The 20253-nt window shown below is 32.1% G+C and overlaps 1 protein-coding gene across 1 annotated transcript in view; it reads left to right on the top strand.

Annotated features, from left to right (window-relative positions):
• Nucleotides 1-20253, top strand: part of LOC131848040 (collagen alpha-1(XI) chain-like) — a 224230-nt gene that overhangs the window by 44104 nt on the left and 159873 nt on the right. The window contains exons 4-16 of the mRNA XM_059197796.1: nt 6477-6542; nt 7212-7254; nt 7986-8014; nt 8452-8550; nt 8811-8936; nt 9665-9829; nt 9924-10046; nt 10275-10383; nt 10979-11068; nt 12021-12082; nt 18683-18889; nt 19348-19440; nt 19886-20162. Of these exons, the coding sequence (XP_059053779.1) occupies nt 6477-6542; nt 7212-7254; nt 7986-8014; nt 8452-8550; nt 8811-8936; nt 9665-9829; nt 9924-10046; nt 10275-10383; nt 10979-11068; nt 12021-12082; nt 18683-18889; nt 19348-19440; nt 19886-20162 (1489 nt within the window). The remainder of the gene's footprint in view (nt 1-6476; nt 6543-7211; nt 7255-7985; nt 8015-8451; nt 8551-8810; nt 8937-9664; nt 9830-9923; nt 10047-10274; nt 10384-10978; nt 11069-12020; nt 12083-18682; nt 18890-19347; nt 19441-19885; nt 20163-20253) is intronic.

Genomic DNA, 20253 nt, shown 5'->3' with positions numbered 1-20253 from the left:
AGGTTATATAGTAAGTTATAAAAAATATTATTAATTTTCTTTATTTATGTAATTCAATTTTACATGCGTACATTGTAGGAGTACGACTGAGAATATGCACGACTGGAAATAAGAATGCAGTGTGTGTATGTGGGAGTGAGTGTGTATGTGCGTATGTATGTATGTAATCTTATATAACAATTTTTGGCATTAACGATAATGATTCAGAAGTAACACAGTTTAGTTATAATTTAATGTTTATATTTAATCGGTCATTACATTTTTATAAAAGAAAATATATATCTTATATTCTCTTTTATTGTATCATATAAGAGTGTAGTTTGCTTTTATATAGTTAAATTATATACTGAATTGTAAACTGACTACAGCATTTCTATTAGATGTTTCGGCTCAATTGGCAAATCACACAACATTCAAAAGCCCTCTCATCTTCATATGCGAGTGAGTAAATTCAAAACGGGATCCTCCTTAAATTTGCCTCAGTTCTCAAGCGGAAAATCCAATGATTTACTGGGCTTAGGGCTTATCATAATCTCGCACGTCCCTCATATTTCACGCTAAGTTAGAGCCTTACTCTGTGGCAATCCACTATTTTCACTATTCAAATAACTATTGGACCACCTCGTTATCTTAGGTGCTATTGGCAGAGATAAATTTTATATTCAATTTTATTAATTCTTGTATTATATATGTACCATATTAGTACATAATTAAGCACAATAACGTGCAGTTTTTGTGGTTTTTTTTTTATTTGAGGAAAAACATGTTGCATTTGCAAACCTATATTGAGCAAGTACTACACCTATATAGCCGAATTGAATAGAACTTTTAAGTTATTTTAAAGTGATATTAAAATGTTTTTGATGGCCGTGGGTTTTATTTATAGCACGGTACAAACATTTTGAATATTGGCTAAGATTGTTTATATTGGTCTAAGTAATATATATGAATATTTGTTACAATTGGTTAGTACCCATTACACAAGCTCCGCTTAGCTTGGGACTAGATGGCGCTGAGTGAGTTCTTCTGAGTTATTATTTTTATTTTAGATAACTGTAATAGAAAATAAGGCTCACTTGGTAACAATTGACAATCGTCACCTATATGTATATATTAAGAGCGCAGACAAAGTCAAGTGCTTTATAATATCGTTATGACGGTAGTACTGCTCATGCTTATATACCACTTACTGCATTGTTTACATTTTTTTTAAAACATATTAGTATTAACTTCTGCATAATGTATAAGTTATAATATATACTGAGATTTAATTAGACAGACCCTGATATATTCCACTGACATTTTATAAGGTATGTAAGCAGAGAATTAAGCAAATCCTTAACGTTTTTCTTTAAATCAACGTTGTCACAATAAAGCACGCAAATTATGAAAAAGTGCTACATTACCAACAAAAAAAGCTATTTTAAACAAAAACAGCGTTCGGGACGCAGCAGCGACCCTTAAAATCCTACAAGCGGTACATGAAGAAATGAGTAGCTAAGGCAACACTTGAGAGAGGTATTCAAACGTCAGCCAAGGTGATCTATCTCCACAATATACGGCTGTACTTTTTGTAAAGTTTACAACTTCACGCGTGAAATTTACGGTCGAGAAGGCTCACTTACAAATTAGCCAGCGCTTTCGAGATACATTCCGAGGTGGAAAGAACCGCGCGTATAATTTTACCCAGCCCTCATATATTTTTTCGCACAATAAAAATGCAAAATTTGAATGGGATTTTCGTACGTTGCGCTTTGTACTCATTTTGTGGGCGGTATATTCAGTGCAAACTTCCTCGTGTATTCACAATTTTCTTTTGAGATGAAAAATTTTTTACTCGACCAAACATGAAAGCGTTTGTAATAAAACTCAATTTGGCTTATTTCACACGCCCCAAGTTATGAATTGTGAATGAAATATGAAATTCAAATGCATTTATGATGTCCCTATTGTTGGATAGTATGACGCATTTCGATAGTATTCCATTATCACACCAGAACAAACAGTTTCTTTGTTCGTTCCAATCTCGGCTATTTATTACAACAGCATTCCATGCGAAAATCGAAAAATCGGAAATATCAGATGCTCTCTGCTGTTCTGTAGTAACTCTTTTGGAGTTCTAAAATTACTACGTACTGTTTTACTTACAAATAGAGAATGGCTGGACCGATTTTAATTATGCCTAATTTCTGATAATTCTAATTCTAAATATCAGAATAACTATAAAAACATCGGTAAATTTCACGATATGAAATATATTTTGTAATATATAAAAAAAATAAGTCAATCAAAATGTAAACAGAATTATTGGAAATAAATGATGACTGCCAGCTTCTAATTGTCAGGGTTTGATGATTCCAGGCTAATCGGTTGTCCTATCAATGTTTAAGTTTCGAAAGTATGACATTCATAGCATCAGCTAGTTTAAGATAAAATAATGCCGTCATGGAAGTAAAACGTTGCCATGCCATTATTTATAGTTTCTAGCAGTACCCGTGACTTTGTCTGCGTGGAATTTAACTTCATTTTTCTAAAATAAAAGTAGCCTAAGTTACTCCTTATTACATCAGCTACCTGCCAATGAAAGTCCCGTCAAAATCAGTCTAACCATTTCAGAGATTAGCTGGAACAAACAGACAGGCAGACAAAAATTGTAAAAAAAAAATAGTTCGGTGTATGTACCGTATTTATATTCATATGCATGCAATAAAAAACGGTTATTTCAATATTACAAACATACACTTCAATTTTATTTATATGTATAGATGTATAGATATACCTTCATTATAAACTATCAAACTAGAGTCGTTTATATATTTATTTTTTTAAATGTAATTTAATATGAATTCAATACACGTAAATACTTAGCTGCAAAATGCCAGTCACGATGTTATTACAAATGTAAGTGCTGCCTCCCCCAGATCGGAGGAAGCTAAAAGAGATACAAACAGACGAATGGGCGACAGTTTAGTGCCTTCTATGCCGTTCGGTTAGGTAATATCCGTTCTGTCATAACTTCGCAGCTGCTTCGAATCTGCTTCCTTCTACAACATGAAATAAGAAACAATTTTGTTACATTTGGAATATATCTATAACTAATATTATTTGTATACTTACATTTATGTTACGCTATAATAGAACTACGTGAAATCAAATTTGATGATCAATACAATTTAGTCCACATTGCTATACTTGCATTATGTATGTACATATGTCTCTACTTATATATGGCTATAGTTAAAATAAAAGAACAAATCTAAGCACTTATGAAAGTATAATAAGTTAACGATAGTAAATACATAACGAACACAAATATGAATGAAAAACCAATATTAAGCCCGCAGACGAAATTAAAAAGGAGCTGGTGAGTGGATTCAAAGTAAATAGTAATATTAGCCTATTGACAAAAAATACAGGACCAATAAAAATAATAAGACGTAGACCTGTTTTTGTAAAGTCGTAATTAAATAAAGTAATAATAAAAAAATAAATAAATAAAGGTAAGAAACTTAACAAGATGCATGCTGTGTATTCATGTTACATACAATTTTCACCAATGTAATAGTTGGTTGAGAGGGGAAGGGGATTATAAGTAATGTGAACTAATAACCTCGTTGTTAGCAATGTACCATGTCAGTGGACCTCTACGCGGTTCCTCTGGTGTCCATCGTGCTAAATTCCTGGAATTCGTCATGATGGGCAAATTGACCTGACTTTATGGTCATCTTATCATCCTCCACCGGTGGCGTAGGGTAGCACTAGCGGCGGCACGGCACGGCACCATTCCATTATCAGTCATTAAAAAAAATACTTAGTTCAACACTAATAATTTTATATACATTTTATGATATAATCATGGAAAGCATCAAGGATATTAAGTTATACAACATATAAAAAAATCATATAGGTATATAACAAAAAGATACTCAGTCACCAAACTGCTAGCCTCTACTATAAATTCGGTCGATTATTTATTATTGTTTAATGCTCAACTTTTAATAAATCTTAGAAATATTTATGGAATATCGTGAAAAGTAGTATAAGCTCCGCTGGCAGGAGCGCGGCTCTTTAATTATGAATGAATAATTAAAATACACACATGTATATCGATTTTAATTAATTATTTTGCAATGAAATATTTTAGTCTCATTCTAATAATCATTATACATGGATAAGTCGGTAAGTGGCTGCCAGTGTTATTATAATACAGAAGCAATTATGCAACTAAATAAGCACATTCACGTGCTCACTTCGCTTCTCACATCAAAGCCATACAACATCCTTTAGTAAGCGAGGTACAGAATCCGTTTGGAATCAAACTGCGGTGAAACAGCTCAGGCAGTGAGTTTGTTGCTAATGTACTTAGACCTGCTGTGTCGCAGTCTGCGATGTCGCTAATAAATTTAATTTACTGTAGTTGTTAGTTTCTGTAATGCCATATTCCTGAAAGTATATGATGTTACCTTTACTACGGTTTGGTTAAAAAAAAAAAGTATAGCGTATACGCAATCTTTTTTCAAATTTGGACTACCTGGACTTAACTGCAGGCTATTGCTACTAGTAGGTCCAAGAGTTCGAAGTATGAAATAAGACAAGTCTATGTTAAGCCCATTCGACCAGTTCTTCACTGTTATCTATTTCTATTGTATTTATATATCTAATTTATTATAGAAATATATATTTGAACAAGTAGTTCTCTTAACTTACTCAGAGTCGTCTATTTTATAGAGAGTTAAGAAAGATACAAGATATTTCACAATGAAATATGTATAAGTATTACTTTGAAATATCTTTTCCAAATAATTATCACTCCAGTAAATTACACACACAAAGTATTTGATCTACATAACACGTGTTGAGTTGAGAAAAATTCAATCTCATAAAACATCGTCGATGAAAACCTTTCTAAAGTCAGTTTCATTAAAAATGTCGCTCCATCTCCTCACAAAGCAGAGACTCAATGATATTTTTAATCTCGTGCGGTAACAATGGATCTGGCATTACACAGGGGAAATGTTAAGCCTTACTCAGGCTCTACCTCGCTATCGTTGTATCGGTAACCAAAAATAAGTTTACAATAAAGTTGATCTTACTTTGTTAGATAAGTCATGGCTGAAGGGTAAGTAAGATATGAAAGACAAGTCATGATGTTTTGGTCTTTTGAAATAGTAACGCATAATGCATAACAGGTGCCATGTGATGTGATGTCCGTCATGCTGTTCTTATGTATATAAACAAATGTTCATACTTACTATCGTTATCCCCTTCGATCGATCTGCCATCCAATTTAAACAGGAATCAAAATTACTATGGTCTGTGCCGAGGTTCGAACCCCTAGCGGTGCTCTCAGACTAAAGTCGTACCCGTCAAGAGGGAGATGACCTTCAGCCGCTTCAAAAGTCCTACCGTGGGTTTAGAGTGCAATTTACACCCGCCCCCTATCCTCGGGTGAAACTATAAAGAGTAGCTGCACCCAACAGCTTTATAGTAGTCCGAAAAAGAAAACCATCATTGTATGACATTCCAGTAAGAAAAATATTCTCTATCATACCATTTACCATATTTCATATAAATAATGTTATAAATGTAGTGAATTTGTAACATTATCTTCTTATTCCACTGATTTCGACGAAAATATCATTAGAAATAATAATTATTAAATATACTTCAAAGAATCTAATCACTTTTGAATTACTCCAACGAATTCTACGAAAATATCAATAGAAATAATCATTATTGAAATAAACTTAATTTAATCACTTTTGAATAGTATTTTTCTCACTCTATAACTCGGAATGTAGATTCGTCATAATAATGCATAAAATATTTGACTGTTGCCCTTTTGAACAGATAAGACGAACAACTCGTTTTACATTATTAAGATTGTGAGAATACAATTTACGAATTATCTGGCATTAATGTACAAAAATATATTAATAAATTACCGTTAATGCTTAAGTAATAAAAAAATCAGTCATATTGTTCAGAAAAGACCAATCCCCACAAGTAGCACCCGTTCATGTATGCCGTCATAGCTGAGCTTATTTTGTTACACTATTAAGATAATACTTAAACTAAAAAAAATGCAAAAATGTAAATCGACTCTAAAATTTCAAATATACAGTCTAGTTTCAATAATTTGTATTAATTGAGTAGATCTGCTGTACTGAGGATGACGATATCGTCTTTCATAAAGTAGACCCCTCTGTACTCCTCTCCCTCTCAAATTAATAATAATTTGTATAAATTAGACGTAGTAAACCATTGATAGAATTCCATAGATATATTTATTTGTGAATACATAGAATACATCCAAACTAATGCAAATATTTATAGTCATGAATACAAATATTTCTACCGTGCAAAGCATGAAACCCACGACCATCGGAAGGAAAGCTATGACTTAAATCGCTAGACAACGAAGCCTTCAAATTATACTTAATACGATATTAATTGTCTTATTATTATCTTTTCAGAGCAGAGTAGATCGTTTGAATATATATACAGGAGAAGATCAGTATAGGATTATTAAGGAATTCTGTGTAAGTATTAATATATAAAATATAAATATAATATTTTTCACTATTGTACTTAACACATAATTGATAAGTTGAAGAATGGGAACTATTAGTTATGGAAAATCTTGGCAATATTGGCATCAACCTCTGACCTCCATGCAGGGTCTATGTAGAATCATGCTATAGTTGTTATTTCCCTTGTGGATTTGCCATTATATGCTTAAGTAACATACATCATGTACATTCATTCATACTGAAACTATGCGCTGGCCGAATATCAAAAAATAATGTTCACCATCATCAAGAAAATGAAAGCTAAGAAAAATATTTTGTTAAATTTGTATCAACAACAATAGAAATTTTGAAAACCTTCATTTTCAATAACAGATGGTCAGATTTATATATACTCTTTCTTCTTTATTGCACTTGTAACTGAAAATAGTATATGGATGTTAGTTGAAAGTGACGTGTTGAAGTGAGTTTGAAGAATTTTATAATCTAAATTGAGCGGCATAATAATTCAGGAGAGACTGAGATAGTCCACAACTTACATAAAAAACTCTTACTCAGCAGTGAGCAACGTTAATAAGAACATGAAAGAAAATAAAAAATATTAATTTATTTACAAAATAATTATAGACAAAAGAAAGAAAAACTACACAATTGTAAATAATATTTGTATATTTTTTTCAGAATTTACCAAGCCGGGGTGACACTGATCCATACTTGCTAATAGGTCAGTGATCTTAATTTACAGTAACACCGATTTTTATGATAAGAATTTATTTATTTTCCTGAACTGAATGCCACAAAAAATCTTAGTTGTTGATGTCATGTGGAACTTGTATATTTTATATGGTACATAGAAATAAATGTTATATCTCCTTATTTTTAAGCCTGTGTGTACTTTAGATGATATAGCATAAGTAGATAATATTTAATTTACCTCAATTTTGAGTTCATTATAATAAATAATTATAACTTTAATATAAAGTAGTACAGTGGTGGTACAAATACATTATAATAGCTTAATGTAATAACATTACAAAATTACATAAAACTTATTTATCAACATTTTACATCACTTTTACAATAATTTATTAAAAAACAGTACCAACATTTAGAAAAAAAATGTCGGCAGCGATAGCGATTCCGAATAAAGGGAGCAATATAAAAATTATTCAAAAATATGTACACAGGTGTGTTGTGTTACCAACACGGTCTAATTAATAAAAGTAAAAAAATATATAGCCGTATAGTAAATTACCAATAAATAAATAAATTCTTCTAAATAAATAAATAATTTTAAATAAATGTATATTGTTTTCCAGGGCAAAGTCAGAAATGTATATAATGTATCAGTGTTGACTGAAAATCAATCTTCAATTTCACATCCGTAAAAGTATTATCAGATCTATTTTATAACACTGATGTAATTGTTAATGTTATGTACTTTTTCAATTTCAGAGCCTGAAAAAGGTGACAAAGGCGCTAAAGTAAGTATTAAATAATAAACTAAGACAAACTCAAAGTTATTATTAAAATGATAAAACATCAAAATCGTAGGCTAAAACTTCTGTCTCATCAATCCGGTGAACTAATTAATTCGTAAAATTTGTTTTGGGTATTCCCTTCGACGAGGTATGACATTAAAATTACAAGCTTTAGAGGTATAACATGCTATGCTATAACATGTTAGTTCTCCGGAATGGCAAGTATGATTGACAACACATCTTAACGTGATGTCCGTGTACGCTGTTCATATATAAAAGTGACGATTTTCATTTGTCATCAGGTGACCCATGCTTGTATGCTATTCTATTTACATGAAAAAAGCATATTTTATAAAAGTCCAAATAAGTTTAAACATTGTTTTCTATGTGAAAAAGATACTTATTTAGTAATAAAAACACCTAACATTATTTTTACACAGGGTGAACCTGGAAAATCAGTGGCCGGTCCATCAGGGTCACAAGGACCTGAAGGTCCCAAAGGTCCACATGGCCCGCCTGGGCCAAAAGGAGAGAGAGGAGTGAGTGCCAATTATTTTATTATATCTTTATATTATAAAAATATGTATTTTAGAACAACTTTACTATATTTTTTTTCAATAGTTAATTCTGTTTATTAAATTCCTTGCGTATACTTCATTTATTTTAATATTGAATTCACGATTAATATTTAGATATGGGTAGTTTATATTCAACTTCGATATATAGTATTTTTTGCGAATATTAACTAAACTAAAACAATAACAATGCTTATATTGACAATGACTTTTTATTTCTTTAGGCATGTGAATGTTCGAAGTCTGAGATAAAATCAGTCCTTATGAAGTCATTACCAGATATGAGGGGATTACCTGGACCTCCTGGGCCTCGAGGAGATAACGGCGAACCAGGAGTAATTGGTACGCCGGTTAGTTTAAACTACGTATACAATAAAATAGTAAAAAAACCTACTTTCTGTTGTATGATATTCAAATAGGTAAAACACTACAGTGATGTTAAGATATTCTTAAAATGTTTAATGGTCTAGAAACATAATTAATAGATATTGGCATAAAAAATTAAATATTCATTTAATTTTATTTTTATAAAGTAGGTAAAGCGCAGTATTGGTAATATTAAATTTTAAGTCTTTCTTACTGTCCCAGTATGTTCTCCGCATCATATTTATCACCGCATAATATTTGTTTACCATTGCAAAATTTATTTATTACTAGCTGTACCCGCGACTTCGTCCGCGTGGAATTTAACTTTATTTTTGTAAAACAAAAGTAGCTTAAGTTACTCCTTATTACATCAGCTATCTGTTAAATAAAGTCCCGTCAAAATCAATCCAGCCCTTTTAGATATTAGCCGGAACAAAGAGACAGACAGACAGACAAAAATTGTAAAAGATGAAAAGTATTGCAACTGGAAAAAAAGAAGAAAATTTTCTTTCTTGGTGAGCTTTTGTTGAAGGTTGTATCAACTCGATTTAGTTCTATCATTTAAAAAATGTTAGTCTGTCATGCTACAAATAGTAAGTTGTTGTGTTTTACGCGTCGAGTTATCCAATTTCGCTGCCCTTTTCTGTAATAAATAATATCGTAATAAATTATGCTAGATAATTTGACAAAAACCTTTTATAATTTTCCTTAGGGTCATCGAGGTGAACAAGGAATACAAGGGGATAAAGGTACTAAAGGTGACAAAGGCGAAATGGGGGACTTCGGTCCACCAGGAAAAGATGGATCACCAGGCAGAGATGGTACACTTGGCCCGCGGGGACAACCAGGACCACCAGGAGTACCAGGTACCTGTAAGGTGATTGTAGAAGCATTAATAATGTATAATTAATGAATATATTGATTGAAAAATAAATTAATATTCTGGATTGTGTAATGTTCATATGACACAGGTCGCGGAAAAATCAAAAGAGGTATATGTAGCTGGAGAAAGAGGTGATCCGGGGCCACCTGGTAAACCGGGAGACCGGGGTGACAAAGGTGAATGGGGAATAAAGGGAGATAAGGGTGATCAGGTAAACATTTGCTTTTATATGTTTTTATGTTTTATTTAATTAAGTTTAGAAAGGTTCTTCGAAAAGAAATGAAGGAAATAAAATGCAAGGACAAGAGTTTTACTATTGCTCTTAATATTCTAGCCCTGTTATATTATTATATTCCATCTAGATATCTTCATATCTGGGCTTAATATTTGTAAACCACATTTGGTCGGAAATTAGTCACTGATTACAATTATTATTCAGGGTCATAAAGGATCAGAAGGATTGAAAGGAGAAAAAGGAAAGACAGGTGAACGAGGCTTCGACGGAAATCCTGGTACCCCTGGATATCATGGAACTGCTGGTAATAAAGGTAAACTGCTTTAATATACGGCATACTGATGGTAGCTATTAACTTATATCGTTTATTCATTATTGTTACCTTAATTTACTTGTAAATACTTTCAACCAATTGCGAAATTCATATGACTATATACGTATTTTTTGTATGAATGTTACGACAGCTTCACCGAAGTTTAATGAATTTTTATGATTTTTTAGTTATGGCTAAACATACGTTTGATTCCATTAAAAAATATTAACTATTGACAGATTGCCATTTAGGTAATAAAACTTATATGTAATCATCAATCAACATTTATTGTATCCTAAAGAGCCATACATATTTACATTGATAAAAGCTTAGAATTGAAGTTTAACTCAGGATGAATTTAATTTAAGCTTTTAGAGAATCTTTAGAGAAAAGAGAGAGATAATCTTTAGACATTCAGATGTCTAAAGATTCTCTATAAACCTATCGATACTTTTCATTATATTTTCAAATGTTTAAACATTTTATTGTAATAGACTAAATATTTTACTTTTACATAAAGTGATTGTTCACTGTAATTGCAGTGTATTTTATTTATTAAACTGTGAATTTTATTTTTTTCTTATAATTATTTCAGGCGAAAGAGGGGAAAAGGGTGAAACGGGTTCACCCGGCATTCCAGCAAAACTCTCTTCAATATTGGACATCGAAATAGACCCTGCCGAAAGTAAGACTCGGATTTATTCAATCGACACAAATTTCTTCACGCGCCCATACAATTTACTGCTTATTTAGACCTTTCCATTCTAGTACAAAAGATAGATGACCTGAATAAATTTCAATAACAAACAAAAGCATTCTGGTCACGTGAAAGTAATAACGTAAGTAGATTGAAACCCCTAACATTTTTTGCTACTATTGGCTTTGATCCTTATCCTAACTCGGTAGTCGGTACTGCTATATCAATTGAACCTCATAGGATAGATATATCTGCCTCTTTCAAACGTTATGCATAGTGATAGAGATAGACTGAGTATGTGCCACAAAATTCTTTCGTTCAGATAAGTGTATACCACGTCTGGCTATGTCATTTTTCGGTCGAACGGAACGCATTTGAGATTCTTTTATCTAAATCAATTTCTTTGTTTCTTTATCCTTTATTTGTTTTACATGTATCGTCGTAAGCAAGCGGAAATATCATTTGTTCCACTTATATAACTAAGTTCGATAGCCAATATTACTTTATAGGGAAAACGTTTCCTATGACAAAAAATATTTCGGTAATTGGATATGTAACTGAAATAGAACTATAATTATTATGCAATTTCAATACATGAATTGCAGAAATATCACATGAATTTATAAACATTTAATACCTTTTATAATAACCGAGCGCCTAAACTAGACTATACTATACTATACCCTGGTGATATAATTCAAGCCAATTTACTAGTTCCTCTCTTAAATTTAACTCAATGAATCGATGATCTCAAGTGTCATAAAGGTTGTGTATTTATATTAAATTACTACCGATATTCAGCAGTATTTTAGTCATTTGTAATCCTAAGATACTATCTACATAAATGTACACTAACTTTCAATAAGTAACTAAACATTTTTCCATTTGTATACATTGTTGTTATTTTGGTCGTAATAAAAGGCAATGTTTCAATTTTCAGGAAAAGAAATAGTTAACAAACTTTTTGACTTCAAAGGAGAACTTGGACTATCAGGAGAAAAGGTGATAGAAATTAACTCACATATAGTATTTTACTTCTTACTAATATTATAATTATTTTTTTGTATACTACGATGGTGGCAATCAAGCACACAGCCTAAGCATGGCATGCATAAGGTAAATTGTTACCGTAGCCTATGAACGCCTGAATCACGGATGATATATAAATGCGGATATTTGTGTGGGGGAGTGGGGATGGATGAATGGCTGGATGTTTCTTACTTTTTTACGCAAAAACTACCGAATGAATTTTCATAAAACTTTACAATAATATAACTTATGATTAACATATAGGCTATAAATTTCACGCAATGCTAGTATGTAATAATTGTAGAATTCTCTGTAAAGTGACTTTAGTGACTTCTTGTAGAAACTAAATGCCGTAATTGTGAAATGAAAAGATGACCAAGTGCAGCTATTTTTAGACAATCTGTTATCTAAGCCTAAATATAGAGAAAGCGTATTCTATTGTTAAAACGTTATAATATTGTAGAAAGTTAATGGTTTTATGTTTATTATTCCTTTATACAAAAAATATTTGGAGACAATTTGTTTGGTAACATGTGTAATTATTTTGTCGTTATAATTTCGTTCATAGTTTCTATCAAATTTATATATCATTCATATTTCTATCAATTTAATCTAAATTTAGTTTTATCCTGTAGATATTATTCATGTTTCGATAACAATCTGAAATGTCATGTAAATGAATTAATTTGCCTATCTTAATTTTTATTTAAATTTGTAAAAAAATTTTTTTTCCTGTTTCCAGTTTAAAATTAAGCTATTTATTTAATAATTCTAACACAGTCTGCAAATAATTAATTTACTTAAATTGTTTATCCTATTTGAAAAATATTTGAATTTAATTATTAGTTAAACAGTTGAATCGTTAATTGTTTGCAACATTAGTTTTGTTAATAATAAAAAAATATATGCACTTTAAAATGTTACTAGCTATTACTTCCATTAAAATTGTTTCTTTTATTTTATAGTAAAAAATAATTTTCTTTTAATAGACAAATGATATTAGGAAATCATTTGACTGCCGTTTACAATACTTTTAACAATAATTTAAACACTCGTGGCTGACCTTGGAAAGAGTTTAACTTTAGATAGCTATTAATCTACAATTGATACTACCAAGTAATCGATGAAGGGAGTTTAAACTTGAGTTTACCACCAGACCACCATTGATATTACGGTAACGGCTTAAAACAGTTATGACTGTGAGTTTGAAGCCAAAAGCAGTTTTGATACTTAATATTTATAAATATTATATTATAAAATATCAAATAAAATAGCCAGTATATAATCTAATAAATTAATTTAACTTTATCTCGGTGATCCAGCGTTTTAACACAGCGCTGTACTCTCGATGGTCGCGGGTTCGATTCCTCACATTGTGCAAACATTTGTATGCCTGTTTGTAGATATGTGGGTACTTTGATTATTATAATATGGGAGGTACTTAATTAGAATGATATTAGAAATAAAGCAGTCATAGCTCAGCACAGTTGTTTGATTGACGTCTCCTTTATACGAACATACATAACATGGCGCAGTCGGTCAAAAAGTAAATATTATACATATAGCTCTTAAACTTTGAATAGTGAACAGACTTAGTGCGTGTGTTCGTGAATTAAAATGGAGCTTGCCTTTACACCTCCACAGCCATTTGATTTTGAAAATAGTCTGACTAATGTCACTTCCGGAAATTTGAGTCGAGAATGGGAGCGTTGGAAGAAATCTTTTAATATCTACTATGAGGCGTGTGAAATATCAAAGAAGAGTGACAAAGTACAAATTAATATTCTATTGCATGTCATTGGAGATAAATGCAGAGAAGTTAGTGAACAATTTACTACAGAATACAAGAATGTAACGGAATTATTAAGGTTATTTGATACATTTTTTATACCGAAAAAGAACTTGGCGGTGGAACGACAAAAATTTTTCAAACGGGATCAAAAAGAATTTGAGTCCGTCGAACAGTATGTATTTGAGCTAAACAAGATTGCATCTACGTGTGAGTTAAGAGATTTAAGGGACGATTTAATATGCAGCAGATTGATATGTGGGCTTAGTGACGTGGCCCTTTCGGAACGATTATTGAGGGAACCGGAAATAAATCTATCGAAAGCATTGGAAATTTGTAGACTAGCTGAAATGTCTCGTATGCAAGCAGCGAACATTCAAAATAAATGCAGCAGCCATCAGATACATACAATTGCACAAAATATGGAGAATAATCAATCAGTGAGGGCAGACATGGTGAAACGTAGTAATAAACAACGGGTTCGAAGCAGCGATGGAAGCTGGCGTTCGTCGAGCGAGCAACCCCCCTTCCCGCCTTGGATCGGCGTTACGCTGCTGGTGTCGCGTTTTCAAATACACGTTATCGTACTAATACTTCAGTGAACTCACAAAACAATAACAGATCACGTCCTACAAAAGTAGTGTCGCCAGTTCAAAGGTCACATCTTGAGTTCGTTAAGTGTAAAAGTTGTGGATTAATGCACAGACGTAATGAGTGTTCTGCATATGGAAAATATTGTAATAAATGTGGAAAATTACATCACTATGCAAGAATGTGTACAAATTATATTTACGCCGTGAGGGATGACTCATCCGATCAGGTAATTTTTTCTATAAATAATAAAAGTGATGTCTGGTCGGTAGACTTAGAAATTAGTGGCCAAATTATTAATTTTAAACTGGATACCGGCGCGGACGTAAATGTATTACCTAAAAAATTACTTTATATGCTAAAAATATACGAAATTCAATTAACAAATACATCAATGAAATTGCATGGCTATTCAGGAAATAAAATTAAAGTTTTAGGTAAATGTTTTTTAAAGGTTTTACATAAAGATATTTTTTATTATTTACAATTTATTATTGTTGATGTTGAGTCGCCCCCTGTGTTAGGTAGAAAATCTTGTGAGGAGCTTTATTTATTAAAACGAATATTGTCAATTAATCAACATCCGTCCATCAGCAGTCAAAATATTTTAAATGAGTTTCCCGCCGTATTTGAAGGTATAGGGTGTCTACCGGGCGAGTATCAAATAAAATTAAGAGACGACGTGTCTCCAGTCATTCATGCACCTAGGAAGTTGCCATTAGCGCTAAAGGACAAAATAAAAAATAAACTTTTAGATATGGAGAAAAATGGAATTATTGCCAAAGTAGAGGGACCCACAGATTGGGTAAATAGTATGACTGTAGTTAGAAAAACAAATGGTGATTTGCGTATATGTTTAGACCCACGGGACCTAAACAAAGCGATAAAAAGAGAACACTTTAAACTCCCTACTTTCGAAGAGGTAACTGCGAACCTTTCAGGGTCAAATTATTTTAGTACTCTTGATGCAAAACATAGTTTTTGGCAATTAAAGCTACAAAAAGATAGTTCGGACTTGTGCACTTTTAATTCGGCGCTAGGTCGTTATAAGTTTTTGAGAATGCCGTTTGGTATCTCATCAGCATCCGAAATATTTCATAAACGACTGTATGAGCATTTTGATGACTTGGAAGGGGTTGTATTATTCATTGATGATTTATTAGTTCATGGTCCCACTTTAGAAATTCATGATAAAAGATTACGAGCTGTATTAAAACGATGTGCTGAAATAAATATAAAACTCAACAGAGACAAATGCAAAATAGGGATGTCGGAAATAACGTATCTTGGCCATAAAATTAGTAAAAATGGAATAAAACCTGATGACACGCGAATTTCTGCAATAAAAAATATGCCTACACCTACAAATGTAAAAGATGTTGAACGATTTCTTGGTTTAGTTACTTACGTTGGTACCTTTATTCCAAATTTGTCTGAAAAAACTTATATTTTACGTGAACTATTAAAAAAAGAAATTGAGTGGCATTGGGACGATCGTCACCAAAAATGTTATGAAAACTTAAAGCATTTTTTAGTTAACCCACCTGTTTTAAAATTTTATGACATAAACATACCAGTAGTGATAACTGTAGACGCGAGTAAAAACGGTTTAGGTGCCTGTTTAATGCAAAATAATAACCCGGTGTGTTACGCCTCGAAATCCCTAACGAAAACCGAGCAATCGTACGCTCAAATCAAGAAAGAACTTTATGCATGTGTTTTCGCTTGTGAGAAGTTCTATACGTATATATACGGCCGCTCAGATATAACGATTGAAACCGACCACAAGCCACTAGTGAGCATTATAAAGAAACCATTAGCAAATGCCCCCGCCCGTCTGCAACGAATGTTATTACGATTGCAACCGTACTCGTTTACACTCGTGTACAAACCAGGCAAGTACCTGTACATTGCAGATGCGCTGTCCCGTGCCGTCGCTACAAACTCTGACCCCCCCACCCCCGCGCGCGATTACTATGAAACCCAAGCGCAAGTGTGTATGGTAACTGCAAGTAATCCGTTGTGTGACTCTCATTTTTTAAAAATTCAGAAATATACTAAAAATGACGATGTCTCACAGGCGTTAATTAGTATAATACGAAAGGGATGGCCGTCAGATAAAAGTAAGCTAGAAGACAGATTAAAATGTTATTGGGATAGCAGGGATGAATTGTCTGTAAATTTTGGCATAATTTGGAAGGGATCTCGGGTGGTTATACCTAACTGTATGCGCCGGGAGATGCTTGAAAAGATACACATAGGACATTTAGGAATCGAGAAGTGTAAACTTAGAGCACGAGAAACCATGTACTGGCCGAATATGACATCACAGTTACAAGATTTTTTATCAAATTGTCAGTCGTGTTTAACATATAAAAATCAAAATACTAAAGAGCCGTTAATTCCTCATGAGATACCTGAGAGAGCTTGGTATAAAGTTGGAGTAGATTTATTTCACTTTAGTAATAAAACATTTTTAATAATAATAGATTATTATAGCAAATATTTTGAAATAATTGAATTACAAAATCAAACTTCAAATCATGTAATCAATAAATTAAAATTAATTTTTAGCAGGGTTGGTATTCCAGAGATCATAATGTCTGATAACGGACCAGAGTTCTCGTCGATGTCATTTAGAGATTTCGCTCGTCAATGGAATTTTGACTACGTGACGTCTTCGCCTAGGTATGCACAGTCAAACGGACAAGTCGAGCGCGCGATCCAAACGGTTAAAAACATCATGAAAAAAACGTTGCATAATCGTACTGACTTTAATTTGGCAGTACTAGAGTTTCTAAATACACCGATTACTAAGGATATACCGTCACCCGCAGAGTTATTTTATAATAGAAAGCTACGCAGTATTATTCCTTGTAATCCAAATATGTATAGGCCAAAGATAAACCACGATGTCATTAAGAAACTTAAAACTCGGCAAAATGCGCAAAAACTCGTGTACGACAGAACTGCGAGATTATTAAAGCCACTTTGTATTGGACAGAAAGTGAAAATTCGTCTGAACAATTGCTGGATACCAGGTACAATTTCAGGCATAGTAGATCCAAGATCTTATTGCATAACGTTACTTTCAGGGGGTATAATTAGGCGCAATAGAAAACACATTATAATAGATTCGAATAGTAGGGATGTTACCATAAGTTATCCCTCTTACGATGATATAATGCCTACGGCCACTTCCAACGTACCGTCACCTGACCATCCACCATTAGATTATAATAATTGTTATCGTACTCGTTTCGGCAGGATAGTTCGGCCTCCTGATCGGTGGGGATTCTCCGCGGAAAACGCTTCAAGGTCATGATATTGATAGGACATGACAACAATTAAGAGTAACACGTACACCTGTTACCTACTGTTAAATGTAATTTATTGATATTTGAATAATAGTCTAAATTTTATATTGTTTAATTCATTTTTCATAGAAAATAAATATGTAAAATCTTAATTATGAACTGCATGATGAAATAATAAATACCTATGTATGCTATTGAATTGTATTAAATCAAGTTACTTACGTTGTAATAATAATATTTGTTTAGATTTTTTTTATGTTCTTTATTGTATTCAATTCAATAGTATTATTATTCTAATTTAAATTTATCAATTTATATTAAGTTTTTATAATTAATTGAATATCTATTTGCATGTATTTATATTTCAAAACATGAATAGATAAATTATTGATATATGATATAGATGATTCTAGAAATAATAAGTTGTATCTTATTTTTTTTTATGGATCCAATTATTGTTATATGATAAACATTTTCTTATATGATATAAAAAAAAATTATTTGTAAAATTTACTGCGAAAATTTAATTTTGATAAGGGGATTGTGGGTACTTTGATTATTATAATATGGGAGGTACTTAATTAGAATGATATTAGAAATAAAGCAGTCATAGCTCAGCACAGTTGTTTGATTGACGTCTCCTTTATACGAACATACATAACAGGTTTGTATTTAGTCTCTTGTATTATTAAATATAATGCGTATCATTATATTTTATATATATTCAGATATGGCGTTTAAGTTAAAATTTACTTAGCAAGATGTGGACAAAACACTTGACACCTTACATTCACGACGACGTTCTCAGTTGAAAATATCTGTGACTGCCCCGTCATTAATTAAAGCACTGTAATATTTACATGTATTACATTTTAGGGGACGAAAGGTGACCCAGGTTTACCAGGTAGTCCAGGACCACCAGGAAATGATGGTAAGAATGGTAATCCGGGAGCTAAAGGTGGAACAGGACCGCAAGGGAAAAGGGGTCCTAGTGGACACAAAGGATCAAGAGGACCGCCAGGGCAGAAAGGTGCTACTGGATTACAGGGACCGCCTGGTCCTTCAAGAAATTTGGACACAAAGGTAATTCAAACATTTTTTAATAATATTGTGCAAATTATTTTTTATCAGCATCTAGCATTATTTAATTATTTAATATTTATGTAAATTGAATTATTAAACTAGGAAAAAACGTAATTTCGTACTTTTAGTACTTGATATGGATATAATATTTTAAAATTATTTATCAATTTGACATTTTTAACCTTTCAAACATTTATTTTCACTATATGGTAATAGTAATTGAAACTTGCAACTTAGTCCGCATGACCGGAAGTAATTAGTTGACATTCGTCTCGAATGGATCGTGTATACCAATTCCCAAGATGATTGGATTTAGCTATTAAGCCTCTAATAATGTAATTAAATAAATAAACAAACACTTTTGCATATTTTATTTTTTCTACGATAACTATTAGTATTATCTGTATTATATAATATTAGTATTTTTAGTTTACATTATTAGTATATAATGATTACATTTCTCGAAACAGGGTCTCAAAGGTGATCGAGGTATTTCGGGCCCTGCAGGACCAAAAGGAGTAAAGGGGGATATTGGGCCTAAAGGAGATGCGGTAAGGATTTCTTCCTTCTTTTACTTAACTTTTTATCGTAAAGACTCAACTGTATATAATAAAAAATACTAGTAATGTTTCTTAAACATAGCAAGTACAGCTTTCCTCCATAATTATAGTAATTTATCCATATGTACAGAAAACTACTTTAAAGAGTCACATTTTATAAGAATAAATTATAATTCAGGGCCTCTGTGGTCCAGCGATTTAGAAAACCGCTTTACTTTCGAAGGTCGCGCGTTCAATTTCTCGCATGATACAAACATTTATATTCATGAGTATAAGTATTTGTTTTCTAAGTATATTATGTTATGTATTTATACTAAAAAAATAATAGGTATACAGTTATCTAGAACCCATATCACAAGCTCTGTTCAGCTTATCTATTATACTATATTATATCATATTATATTATATTAATTAATGTTATTGACTATATCAATAGATTAAAGGAGACAAAGGTGATCAAGGAGGCATTGGCAAACGTGGCGAACCCGGCCTTCAAGGGCCAGCGGGAGTATGCACTTGTCCGAATACGACGACTATCCCCACTGCCGGCCCGCCTGGCCCTCCAGGACTACCAGGATTACCTGGACCTAGAGGACCCCCAGGTTTACCAAGTCCCACGGTATCGGGGCCAAAAGGAAATGTAGTAGTAAACACTTTTACAGGTGAAAAAGATGTCTTTTCAATCAACAGTGAATCCAATCAACACCCAATAAGTGAGTTTGTCTTGTAAATAATTTTAATGATTATGTGTATTTTTAAGTGCATTAACATTTAAAATAAACAAGTCTAAAATAAAATAAAACT

This window comes from Achroia grisella, unplaced genomic scaffold (genome assembly GCF_030625045.1).
Source record: "Achroia grisella isolate CSIRO2021 unplaced genomic scaffold, CSIRO_AGI_Agris_v1 utg546, whole genome shotgun sequence".
NCBI classification, from domain to species: domain Eukaryota; kingdom Metazoa; phylum Arthropoda; class Insecta; order Lepidoptera; family Pyralidae; genus Achroia; species Achroia grisella.
This window is presented reverse-complemented; position numbering and strand designations above follow the sequence as displayed.